This window comes from Leptodactylus fuscus, chromosome 10 (assembly GCF_031893055.1).
Source record: "Leptodactylus fuscus isolate aLepFus1 chromosome 10, aLepFus1.hap2, whole genome shotgun sequence".
NCBI lineage: Eukaryota > Metazoa > Chordata > Amphibia > Anura > Leptodactylidae > Leptodactylus > Leptodactylus fuscus.
This window is the reverse complement of record NC_134274.1, coordinates 34138221-34152121: the sequence shown is the minus strand read 5'-3', so window position 1 is coordinate 34152121 and position 13901 is coordinate 34138221. Positions and strand designations below refer to the sequence as shown.

General features: G+C 46.2%; 1 protein-coding gene across 2 annotated transcripts in view; it reads right to left on the bottom strand.

Annotated features, from left to right (window-relative positions):
- The window catches only part of TBC1D12 (TBC1 domain family member 12), a 56346-nt gene extending 46582 nt beyond the window's left edge, over positions 1 to 9764 (bottom strand). For both annotated transcript variants that reach the window (XM_075257940.1, XM_075257941.1), the window contains exon 1: positions 9048 to 9764. In XM_075257940.1, the coding sequence (XP_075114041.1) occupies positions 9048 to 9559 (512 nt within the window). In that variant the 5' untranslated portion in view covers positions 9560 to 9764. The remainder of the gene's footprint in view (positions 1 to 9047) is intronic.
- Between the last annotated feature and the right edge of the window lie 4137 nt (positions 9765 to 13901).

Sequence of the window (13901 nt, the reverse complement as noted above, 5' to 3'; positions counted from 1 at the left end):
AAGTCCTACATGTCCGACTTTGTGTCCGGTTAAAGGGATTCTACCACTAAAACGCTGTTTTTTCTGCTTTAGACGTCAGAATAGCCTTTAGAAATACTGTTTTTTACCGGTATACTAATGAGTTCTCCACAGCAATGAGGGCGGGCCCAGCGCTCAAACGGCGATGGGGGTGTCCCCACTGCTGCCCGAGACCCTCTCTCCAGCGACGCTTTCTTCTTCACCTGCATCCTCCCCTTCTCTGTCTTCCTTCTTCGTCAGCTCTGACGCCTGCACAGTCGGCTCTGCCAGCGAGACACTGGTAGAGCCGTCTGCATATGCCGGCCAGCGGCCATATTTTCGAGGCCACAAGGCAAGACTGCGCAGGCGTCAGAGCTGATGAAGAAAGAAGACGACAGAGAAGGGGAGGATGCAGCTGAAGAAGAAGGAATCGCTGGAGAGAAGGTCTCGGGCAGCAGTGGGGACGCCCCCATCACCGTTTGAGCGCTGGGGCCCGCCCCCATTGCTGCGGAGAACTCATTAACATACCGGTAAAACACGGTATTTCTATGGAACGGCACAGAAGAGACCACGTCTAAAGGTAAGAGACAAATAGCTTTTCTAAAGGCTATTCCGACGTCTAAAGCAGAAAAAAAACAAAGTGTTTTAGTGGTAGAATCCCTTAAAAAAAAAAAAAAGTTTCCCCGCGGAGAAGCACAAGACGCACACGGGCAGTCACTTTGCAAACCCATTCAAGTGAATCGGTTTGACAACTGACCACCGGGTTTCCGTCTCCTGTCCAGTATCTCTTGGTAGAATACGGACACCCGAAAGTGGAGACCGAGCGCAGGTGTGAACCCACCCTTACAATGTAATGTAACAATGTCGCAACCTCTGGAGATAAAACAGTTTACAATATAATGCAACAATATAAACAATCCGAAAACTACAAAACAGTTACAAACATTTAATGCAACAAACTGGAAAATAGAAAACGGTACACACCGTATTGCGGTACACACTCATACTTTGTAATACACTACATGAATGGGAAGTAGTTACAATACAATACCACACATGGCCTATGGACAACAGTGGAGCAGAAGATGTTTTTGGGTTTTTTCTTTTTTTAAGTGCACTTCAAACAACTACTTCAAAAGGATTTTCCAGCTTAATGTACTTAAGACACGTTCAAAGTCATATGCCTAATATATTTCTGTTTCAGACCTGCCCAACTTGTTCCTTCGGCCCCGTCCTAGTCATGCACTACTGACACATTCCCACAGACACAGACTTTCATGTCTGACTCCCGGCATGTGTGGCAAGTGGATCAGCCTCTGCCAGATCTATAACATGCACAGTGGAACAGGAGAGTATATAAATCATTGTGATGGACGAGACAATATGGCCACAACGTCCTCTGACTACACAAGTATGGACATATAGATTGGCTGTACCAGTAACTGCTTACATAAAACAGGATCAGATCACACCTGCTTGGAGGGTCTGACTTTGGAGCTCTGTATAAAGTAGCCATATATACTGCAGCTCTTTCTGAGACTCTGTTGAATAACCAATGGTGACATGCTTGCAGACACAAAAGAAGACCAGAGTGGTCACCAGTAGAGATGAGCGAACACTGTTCGGAACAGCCGTTCCGAACAGCACGCTCCCATAGAAATGAATGGAAGCGGCCGGCATGCAGGGGGTTAAGCGGCTGGTCGCCGGCAAAGTCTGTGTGCCAGGTGCTTCCATTCATTTCTATGGGAGCGTGCTGTTCGGATCGGCTGATCCGAACAGTGTTCGCTCATCTCTAGTCACCAGCATTACAGCATAAGTGGAATAGCAGACCTCCAGATTAAAGAGGATCTTTTACCACCACCAAGTCCAGATCTTTACATAAGGTTCCACTTATTCCAGCACTGTTAGAATTTTTTCTCTAGCTCCCACCATTCAAGAGTAATCAATGCTGTAAGTTTTGGTGCCCGATATACTATTTAGACTCTGTACTGTCAGAAGTGTGGAGTCAGGCAGGGAGGTGACTCTGACCTCTGACACTGGCTGCCTCTGATTGGAGCTCTGAACCACACCCTACATCTGACACTGCCCTTCTGACATTACAGAGCTTACATAGCACATCGGGCACTAAAACTACCTGTGTTTGTTGCTCAAGAACGGTGGGGAGAAAATTACAACTGGCGCTAGGTTCACACCTGCGTTCACGGTCTCCGTTCTATGGTTTCCGTCTTCTGCATGCAAGAAGACGGAAACCATAGACCGGGTCCGGCCGTGAGCGTTTTAGGCTCTCTGCCGCGAAACCGGATTTTTTTTTATCCGGACACAGAGTACTGCATGTCCGACTCTGTGTCCGGATTATAAAACCCGGTTTCGCGGCGGAGAGCGCAAAACGCCGAACATCTCTCTCACCCATTCAAATGAATGGGTGAGAGAGACTCCTGCAGGTTTCCGTCTCCTGCCTCTGTTTTTGGCAGGAAACGGAAACCTCAAGTACGGAGAGGGCAACGCAGATGTGAACGAGCCCTGTGCTGGAATCAGTGGAGCGGTGACTATTAAAAACTTAAATTGATGGTGGTGAAAGGTCCTCTTTAAATCTATTGTTCTAAATCTTAAAAGGATCTGCTGACCTATTAAAGGATAGGTTATCAATATCAGATCAGTGGAGGCTAACATTCTGGGATTCCTACTGATCAGCTAATATACAGAGAATGGAGCAGAAAGCAGACAGAACAGTTCTCAGTGTAGTGGCTACTACTATTCGGGTAGGCTAACAATATCATATAGGTGAGGGTCTGACTCTCAGTATCACTGACAAGGCTGCAGCGCTCCGCCCCATCAATGTTTCCATCAGTCCATCAATCTGTAAGTCACCTTCTTAGTAAAAGTGATGGATCAATGTGAATAATTCAACTAAAAGCAATGTAGCGTTTATGGCCTTAGTATGGGTCCAATTCTTGAACTGAGCAGCTGAATGGCGTGTGGCATCCCTCTGAGGGTCACTTGTCCTTTATTGTTTACCTATGTATAGAGCCCACAAATACAGTTTTGCAGCTCAGCCCCATTCACCTAACATGACTCCTGTATTCAACTGATCAGAGTCCCAGAAAAAAACATATAAATAAATTATTCTCAGCCCTCATGAGCCTGCTTTTATTGTCATTTTCAGTCAATAGATCAGAAACGCTGTACACCAAAGGAGTTAACAACTCCAACCAGGGAAAGAGAGATAAGTCAGGAGAAGTGATCAGCGCTGCGGTCACCCGGACTCTTATCTCAGCCACTACTTGGTTGGCAGCAGAAGAAGAAACAACAGGGCAATGAATCGCTTTTCCTGGCATGGCATGAAAAACAAAAGCGCTGAATGTTATTCCCTGATAGAGAGCGTTAGTCAAACACAAGCAGCGAGATTTCCTTACTTCTACCTGTGTCAACTACCCAAACTGATGCCTGAGTGACAGCGCATGGCACGGACAACAGAAGCGCGACGCCTTGATGTAGCGTTCATAGAAAATACCATTGGCAGGTTGGTAATGACTGACGGTTTCTTCCCTGTTCGAGATCTAACGCTTCTACTTTAGAAACAATACTATTTAGGTAACGCATCGGCATAGAAAGGATTCCATAAGTCCATAGACATGGCGGGAGAAATCCCAGGAGTCAGGTCATCAAACTACACAAAAATGCACTGCTGGCCGTTCTTGAGGGCTTTTTCCTCCATAAGAAAACAAGGGGAAATACTTTTACGTGGACAGACAATGACCTCAAATGTCTGCTATCAGATTAAGCCTACATTCACATCTGCACCAGTGTCGCTCCGGCACAGAGTCTAGCTGAAACGCTCCCCAACAGGTATCAGAATAGTTGGATTTCAAATGGTCTGATCCTATTATTTCTCATGATATAGTTCGCCACAGATTCTTAACAGATGCTTGCCACAAGAAACATGGCGGCTGCCATGAGATCATACAGCTATATGTATTTGGAAAAAATATCCTCCTCACTTAATGGTTAAGATATTCTCCATATGTTACGGCAACGTCATTGTAAGAATAGTTAGCAGGCATTAAGGGGTGCTCTGCACTACTTGTCAAGCGTCCCTGTCACAGCTGCTGCAGCGTTCCCTCCAGGGTTTTTCCAGAAGGCTATGAACAGCGCCAAAATATTACAGACACTTTCTGAGCCCACAACCCAAGCCGAAATACCAGGCGGCATCTGTCCTAAACCGGGTTTCAATATCTAAGGGGGTTTATATGAAATTCCTTACACAGTTATTTGCTATACGTCTAGAGTTAATGTATTTCTCTACTAGGCTCATCCTTCTGCTCTATGAATTCGGTCAGCGACTAAGTTTTAACTGGTGACGCGACTTGTACCGCAATAACAGCCAGAGAAACAAAAATGTGACAATGATTGATATACTGGTATGTCCCCGCCGTCAATAGTCGCACTTGTTACCTGCATGTAGGATGTGATCTGTACGCATCGGCACAATCCTCCGACACAAATCTGCTCCACCACGTGCCCTAATAGGGAGATGTTCTCACCTACAAACCTCACATAGTGTACCCAATAAAAAATACTACAAAGCTGAAGTGACCTGTAGAGGGAATTTACTAGGCCCTGGACTGTGCAGTGACGTTTTGCATCTTCAGATATTTTATGAAATGTTTCGCCCCACTCGCTTCCCTTTTGAAAAGTAGATGGGAAATTGTGCGTGGTCGCCCTAAATAGGCGTACATCAGATTTATCGAATATGACTGAGGCTGAAGCCCCACATTGCGGAAACTTAGCTTTTTTGTTGCAGTCTTTTGAGACAAAGTCAAGAATGGCTACAAAAAGAATGGGAAATATATAAGAAGTTCTTATACTTCAACCTTGTGCTCAATTCACTCCTGACTTTGGCTCAAAAAAATAAACAAAATCCGCAACAAAGCTGTATTTTCGCAACGTAGCCTTAAAGACATTGGGCAGTGAAGCCATGGGCGGACAGGGACTCCTATCATCAGAGATCACTAGTACAAGTTCACTCATTGGGTTTGGACAGGGATATCTGGTGGACGTACGTAATGGATTTTTCAGCCCACGTTTCCTCAAGTGCATGGGGTGGAAAGAATAAATTTATGGGCAGTGGAATTGTATAGACTGAAAAAACCATTTGCTATTTATTGTGTAAGCACAGTCCTACAGGGAGACCTGTCCATCACCGAGTAGGACCGCCCACTGGACTCCTAAACATAAAAAGAGCAGATAAAAGTTATACTTCCCATAAAACTATATATCAGCCAGACCAGCTACTCCATGTACAATAAGACAGGTTCCTAGAATGTGTTAGGCTGGTCTTACACGGCCGTAATGCTGGTCCGCAATTGAGGGTTTTCAATTGCGGACACATTATATTCAATGTGGCCTCTTACACCACCGGATATTTTATCCGTGGTGTGGCCAGGCTGCAACCGTGGTCCGCAATTTATAGAACATGTCCGTAATGGCCGTGAATTGCAGCACTGCACAACTCGCCCATAGAACTCTATGGGCGAGTGCGGCAGGACACGGACGTCTGCGGAGTCTATGTTGCCAATCAGCAACTTGCAGATCGTATATTCAATACGGTTGTGTAAGACCAGCCTCGTTTGTAGATGATTTACACGTCAAATTTACTGTAACGTACGCCATAAAAGTGGAGGGAGAAAGGCTACACTCAGACAACCAACGTACAAAACTGCCATGAAAAAAGTCCATTTGTAATACCCATCTTGCGCCCGTTTTCACGGAATTCTATACATTACAGTGTATGGCTAGATTGGTGTAAACGGACAAAATTAGGACATGTCAAAACTGTAAAAACTTTTCCCAGACAAACGGACCCAATAAGATCAATGGATCCACTTTTAATTTGATGTAAAACAGACCTGAAAAACAAAAAATCCTTTTTTTAAAAAAAAAAAAAGCCATTACCCATGGAATGGGATCTGCCAGGTTTCCATCCAAAAATGGGGAATGTAAACTAAGTGCTAGTGTGAACCTAGCCAAAGACTGTAAGAGGAACAGATACAAAAAAGCCCTTACAAACGGATACGGCTGCTAGGCAAAAACATCACTGTCATGTGTATAAGGTCTACCTGAAAGCTACACCAATCCCTGACATGGGACATCCCACAGTAGACTAGAATTACTACAGGGAGTCTGTCAGCAGAACCCAGCCCCACAGATAGATTTATTCAGGTAGCAATGTTTCCTCCTTGTGATTCGGGGCCTCTGTTGCTGAGCTATCAGCAATTATTTGTCCATATGCAGATGAGCTCTCGGGATCACTGATGCAACACCCTTGTTGCTCCATAAAGCTCATCTGCATATTGACATAAATAATGCTATCTCGGCAGTGGAGGCCTCGAGTCACAAAGGGAACACCATTAGATGTAGGCGACTAAGCGGTCTATCTGCGGTGCTGGGTGGATATGCTAGGTTCTGCTGACAGACTCCCTTTCCAAGGCCACAGCCTCTTAATAATGCTGTGCATGTGAATAAGGCTCGGTGAGGTAAGACCAGCGACCACTTGTTAATTCTCATATTATCCGTATCTGTCACACGCTAATACACAGATATTCCTTCCAATGTCACACAGTAGCTTGTACAACAACGGAGTATCCTTCCATTAATATTAATACCCGTGGTATAGCCCTTCCGTGAAGGTCGGACCCGCGAACGTCAAGGGACCACTGTAATACACTAGCTATCAAAATTATGGGAACTACTACTAAATCCTGACAGGTGACACCACACATTAAAGGGTTTTTGTGATCCATTGTATAACAGATACAGCACAGCGCTATCCTTTCTGTTATAAATAGAAGACATAGCTCTAATATGAACAGAGCCCAAGGACTGTATTAGGGATCAGTATGGTACATATGGTGTCCAATGTTCTGGGGCCATACTGTACACTGATTTAAGACTTTGTGTACTGCATGCTGTTAATGGGAGCAACTATAAAGACACCCCCTGTGCAGGTATACAGGGCCTATAAATACTGCACTGAAGTACATATAAGCTTCCTAACATTTGTACCATTATATGGGAACAGATCCCACCACTAGTGAAAGTTACCTAAGGACACTCGGAATAGGAAGCTTATGAACTCACAATGCCGTAATAGGGCACAAGGGCACGCTGCCAACAGAGATGAGTAACTTCATTACCCACCCTCAGCGCTGGAGAACTGCCATTACACCCGGATCGATATACTGGAAATCAACAGAGGACAATACAGCCCACCCAGTGGGCCCAGTACACACTGTATACAGTACTGTCACTCTACGCCCAGGCACATGACCGTGACCACTCAGATATCCTCACAGGGTGAACGGATACTGCTGAGAACTTCCCACAGGGATACAGAAGTGACTTACATTATATGAAAATCTGTATCTACAGAACACTGCTGAAAATCACAGATCTTAGTTCTGTTTATTGGAAAGCTGGGTGACACTGGGGATAAGGGGGTAGGGTCTGATGGCTGGGACCCCCCAGAGATCACAAGATTGGCATCTCTGACACAACAACAGGTCATTGTGCCAGAAAACTGGCATAGATGTGATGATGAATAAGGCTTGGGCACAACCCCCCATCACACGACCCTAGATCATCAGATTGTCCTGCAACTACTTTACCAATGTAAGTCACACTGTGGCCCCCAGGTCGCTGCCACTTCTAGTCTAGCGCTGCTGGATCGTTTCTGCGCCTAGATGTCTTAGTACTCTGGAGGTCGCAATGTGACTCCATTCACTTACACTGGAGGAAAAGTCACCTATTGTGAACAGGGGAGAAGAGTTTTCGTACCAATATAAGCTCTGGTGTTGTCACCCAGCTTTCCTAGAGCCCTGAATAGCAGCCTAAATCTCTTGTAGGTGAACCACTCCCATCTAGCACGGTGACAATTCATCCACAGTCAGGGCTCACACTGGTGCGGTCACCCAGCTTTCCTAGAGCCCTGAATATCTGCTTAAATCTCTTTTACATGAACCACTCCCAACTAGCAGGGAGAGACAACTCCTCTACAGTCAGGGCTCACACTGGCGTCACCCAGCTTTCCTAGAGCCCTGATTATCTGCCTACATCTCTTATAGGTGAACCCCTCCCAACTAGCAGGGTGACAATACATCCACAGTCAGGGCTCACACCGGTGCGGTCACCCAGCTTTCCTAGAGCCCTGATTATCTGCCTACATCTCTTATAGGTGAACCCCTCCCAACTAGCAGGGTGACAATACATCCACAGTCAGGGCTCACACCGGTGCGGTCACCCAGCTTTCCTAGAGCCCTGATTATCTGCCTACATCTCTTATAGGTGAACCACTCCCAACTAGCAGGGTGACAATACATCCACAGTCAGGGCTCACACTGGTGCGGTCACCCAGCTTTCCTAGAGCCCTGAATATCTGCTTAAATCTCTTTTACATGAACCACTCCCAACTAGCAGGGAGAGACAACTCCTCTACAGTCAGGGCTCACACCGGTGCGGTCACCCAGCTTTCCCAGAGCCCTGAACATCAGTCTAGATCTCTTGCACATGAACCACTCCCAACTAGCAGGGAGGGACAACTCCTCTACAGTCAGGGCTCACACCGGTGCGGTCACCCAGCTTTCCCAGAGCCCTGAACATCAGTCTAGATCTCTTGCACATGAACCACTCCCAACTAGCAGGGAGGGACAACTCCTCTACAGTCAGGGCTCACACCGGTGCGGTCACCCAGCTTTCCCAGAGCCCTGATTATCTGCCTACATCTCTTATAGGTGAACCCCTCCCATCTAGCAGGGTGACAATCCATCCACAGTCAGGGCTCAGACCGGTGCGGTCACCCAGCTTTCCGAGAGCCCTGATTATCAGCCTACATCTCTTGCACATGAACCCCTCCCATCTAGGACGGTGACATTTCATCCCCAGTCACACCGGTGCGGTCACCCAGCTTTCCCAGAGCCCTGACGTGAATGTCCCCGGATCTGTCCCCCCGCCTGACGCCTCCTCCTGTTACCATGGAGACACGGCCGGCACCTCACCTGGAGAAGAAGTCGGCGATGCCCATCCTCCAGGGTCTGTCCCCATCTTGCTCCTCGGGTACCGGGCTCCCCCCCTCGGCGAGGCTCAGTCCGTCCGCTAGATGGTCGGGGGCGCTCTGCCGCCGGCTCACCTCGTACGTATTCCGGGAGCTGAGAGTCACATCCAGGAAACGGAAACGATCAGCGTCGGCGGAGACGAAGTAACCGGCCACGGTGTGAGCGCTGAGCGGGGAGGAGTCGGAGCTGGAGGAGCTGACAGGCGGGGTGCCGGGGGGAGCCGATGCGGAGCAGCACTGCCGGTGACAGGCACAGCCCGGGCTCACTCCACCATTGGGCAGCTTGACATCCCGTCCGCCGCCGCCGCCGGGCTGAGGAAGGTAGCCCAGGTCTCCGTTGGTCAGTCTCATGCCTGGGGCGCTGATGTACGGCCCGCTCTCCTCCTCCTCAGCTTCTTCCCCCTCCTCGGTCACGTTCTCCCCGCAGCGGCCGCCGGCATCCTCCGGCCCTACCATTTGCTGCGCCCCCCCGCGGCCTAGAGGAGCTGCTGCTGCTGACTGGCCGGCCCCCGAGAGCGCTGCAGGGGCCGCCGCCGCCGCCTGGTCCCGGTGTAGTGCTCCGTGGTGGTGGGCGGCTACCGACTGCTTCACGAGTACATCCCCAGCCCGGGGGTCTGAGAGGAACGGCCCTGCTGCGCAATGTCGTCACGTGATACGTAAACACGGAAGTCCTTGGATTCCCCGGCTCCGGAGCAGTCTGGGAGTTGTAGTTTGTTATGGCCGGCAATGTCTGTGCTCAGGACTGGAGTCTGCAGTGTTGTCCCCCGGCCTGGGCTCTCTAGTGTGAGCATTGGGGCACAGTTATAAAGAAAAGTATAAAAGCAGAACGGTCTTAGTCATAGCAACCAATCACCGGGTAGCTTTCATTTTGTATTCTGCTCTTGAAAAATGAAAGCTGCATTGTGATTGGTTGCTATGGGCAACTAAGATAATTTTGCTTTTAAACTATTTTAATAATTCAGCCCTATTGTGTTATGTCACATAACTTACGTGAAGAACATAGAAGAAATAAAATCTCATAAGAAGTCTCTATTCAATAAGAAACAAAGTAAAAGTAAAGCAGAAAAAAACATTTCCCTAAGGCGCTCAACCAATCATGTCACACCTTTCATTTTCAAACCTGCCCTAATAGAATGAAAGCTGAAGTCTGATTGGTTGCTACAAGCCATGTGTTGCAGAACCAGTAGAGTGTCAATAAAAATGGACACCTATTTATTCCCATCAAAACATTTGACAAAAACAGATGATATTACTATAAATTTCGCCCACAGAGTTTTGTTCCTCCGGCACCAGTCGCAGTTTAGGCATTTTTTTTATGTAAAAAGTAATGGTTTTAACTCCCTCATGTTTTTTGTTTTTTTCTTCTCTACCTTCGTTTTTTTATTTTTCCCTCAACATAGTGAAAGCTTGTTTTTTGCAGGATGAATTGTATTTTTTAATGCCACACATGTAACTAGAAGTTGCTGTGCAAAATCTGTAATAGGGCTATCACTTACCATGTCCTATGTATAATGCTGGTGTCTTTGTATGTTGTAGTAAAGCCTTTGGGCCCCCCCCTCAGCCTCCAGGGCCCGGTTGCAACTACTACGTCTGTACACTCTATAGCTACCCTTATGCCACTCTGTAATAGTTCATATAACTTGTTGAAAAGCTGCAACAATATTTTTGTGGAGTGGAATGTGAAAAAGCAGCAATTTTGGTGTTTCTTTTTTTTTTTTTTTTATGGCCTGTGCCTTGCTGTAAAAATGATGGTGGGTTAGCAAGATTCTGGCAATATCATCACCAATACAAGGGGGGGTCTGTCACCAGAATACCACAGATACAGGTTAAGTCGGACCATTCATGTCCTCATGCATATGCAGTTTTGTATTCTGCTAGACATGTAGGCTGTCCCAGAATGTGCCCCAGAGATGGAGGTATCGGTGCCATTAGATTCAGCACCAATGTCTTGCCACTGTCAGAAAGGCATTCATAGCTCATAGTCATCGCTGGGCGGTAAGGGACGCCCCCTAGGACAGTCCAGGGCTATGGATGAGTACTGCCGTGGACGGGGAGGCGTCCCTCACAGCCCAGCGATGATACTAAGCTATGAAGAACACCCTTCTGACAGTGGGGAGATATCGGTGCACCGATACCTCCAGGACCGGGACACATACTGGTAAAGACGACAGTGCACTGAATTGTTGGCTTTCTAGGGGTATATAACATCGAATATGCATGAGGACGTGAAAGGTCCTCTTTAAGGGCACCTAAATCAAACAGTGTTTTCCCCTTGTAAATCGCTGCCTCCATTGCTAGATATTGCAGTTGTTGTCAATACAGTCTTTAGAGTCATGAGAGCATTGTCACTTGCCGTCCCTGTTTGGAGCATCAGCAACTCCCTCATTGCTCTAGACAGCGATGGACGGCGATCCTGTATAGATTTCATGTTTTGCTTAAATAAATAAAACCTTACTTCGCCATATTTTGAGACTCAGAACTTTCTTCCCATTTTGGTGTTTGTTTGTTTTTTAATTTAGATTCTCTTTATTGATTTTCCGAATATAAACAGGACAAAACAACTAAAAACACAGGAGGGTGGACCAATAGCCAAGCCCTGGTAAAAGAGACAGACATAAGTTGTCCCTCTTCACCCACTTTTCTAACAGGTTTAACAAATGTGGCAAGCATTTGTAAAAAGTGGACTTGTCATGTTTTGCACCCTAGATTCAGTGGTGATGATCCAATAATACATTTTTCCCTACTGAAAGTTCTCATTCTGATGATCAATATGGCACCATTATAAGCTTTTGTGTGATGCTTCATGGTTGTTTCTTACACCAGGGGTTGGCAGATGCCTTATATGTATTCACATCCACTTGGATCACACTTGATAGATTCTACATCTGCTGTATGATCACAGCGACAAGGGATTTTCTGGTAACTCTGAGTCACCCATGAACACTACAGCACCTGCTAAGAACAATTGTGCTGGGGGATGAGACATACAGAACAAACATGTGTTCTTGGTTTGTGATTCCCCCGTCTCTGTATTATTTATAAGCTACGGACAGACCGCCACCCTGGAATTGGGTATATACATTCCATGGAATATTAATATTGTAGATTATAAGCACAGTGTTACGTATAAGACAATGACTTATGTACACTACTGTATTACGTCTATAGGGCCTTTGCATGACTGTAGATATGGTAAGTCCTCGCTTTCTATAGGCTATCATCATGTTTGACTTCTATTATGAGGATGACATGAGTGTTCACCTTATTTCCCATGCTGCTGTGTCCTAATTTATTTGCTGTGTTCTATTTATGATGACGTGTCATGTGTTTTATTCTGATGATGTCACTATTGTTTAGGCTAATCATTAGGTAGGGTTTTATTGGGATGAGGTCATAATACTCCATGTCTTGATTTGCTGTTTCAGCATTGTGCTATTGTAAGGACATCACTATGATTCACATCTTTATTCATAGGCTGTGTTGTATTGTGATAGTGTCACAATGGATACCTTTTTCTTTTAGACTGTATTCTGTTTTAATGATATCATCACATTGTGTATATTACTAGGATACCATGGCAGCGCTGGAGTCCTATGTTAAAATCTGATCAAAGACATCTACAAGGAGTTTGAGTGGATATCCTATGGGCACTGGTGTAGCAAGTGTCTTGTAGGCCTGGGTGCAAAATTTTGTCACCTCCCCTGGGCTAGTATGTATAGCGGTCGGAGAACTAGGCTTTCCCCGACTGGTGTCATACTTTTACAGGGCCCGGCCATCTCCAGCTGGCCACGGGCCCCATACCTTTCCGGTCCCTGCGACCATGATCGTTACGCCCCTGCATCTGGGTACCCTAGTTTCCTTCCACAAGAAATACTGATAAGAAATGTAGATTGTGAGCTCTATGACTGATGACGTCTGTAAAGCACTGCAGAATGCTGGTGCTAGAGACATAACTTAAAACTCCTGGGCCCCAATGCAAAATCTGGCTCCTGCCTACCTTGTGCCATTTAGAGTAGTGGTATACTTTATGTGGCAGTGGACCTTTGGGGGTCCAGAGCTGAGGAGTGACTGCTACCGTTGCACCCCTATAGTAATGCCCTGGGTGTTGCTATACAAGTGCAAGAAAAACATAAATAATCTTACCACTGTGTTTTCTGTTTTCCTAGACTATCATCCAGGATTCTGTTTAAATCGGATGGAAACCCGACGTTAGTGTGAACATAACCTATGTCCTATTGTGATACATCTGTGGTGGAGGCTCCATCGAAGATGATGCAAAAATCCCAAATGAAGTTGCACAGCATGCTTTGTTATATTGTCTAGCAAATTGTCCGCAAAGTTATTCTAGTCAATGGGATGTAATAGATCCTATGATGTAATACAAAGCTGACCTGCCAGTGAACCTAGTCTTACTTGTTGCTTCATTCATATTTTATGTCATGGAGTAGTGTAGAGCATAGGCCGAAGACAAGAGTGAGGTAAACACCATAATGAGCTTCCCTCGTTTCTCTAACAAATACTTCACCGATGTGCAAATTTATCTGGCTGGGTATCAATAATGAATAATCAACCCTTACATGGAATCTAACAGACAATAGGAGGAAATGGATGGTTGTAGCCCCTTTGCTCATAATGGTCATGCAGCTGCATAGGCTGTACATCAGGCATGTCAAATATGCGTCCTGCGGGCCGCATGGGGCCCTTTGCAGGCATATCTGCGGCCTGCACAAAAGTCTCAAACTTTGTCTCTAAACTTTACATGGTATTAGTGATCAGTCCCCTAGGCCCTAGCCATTAG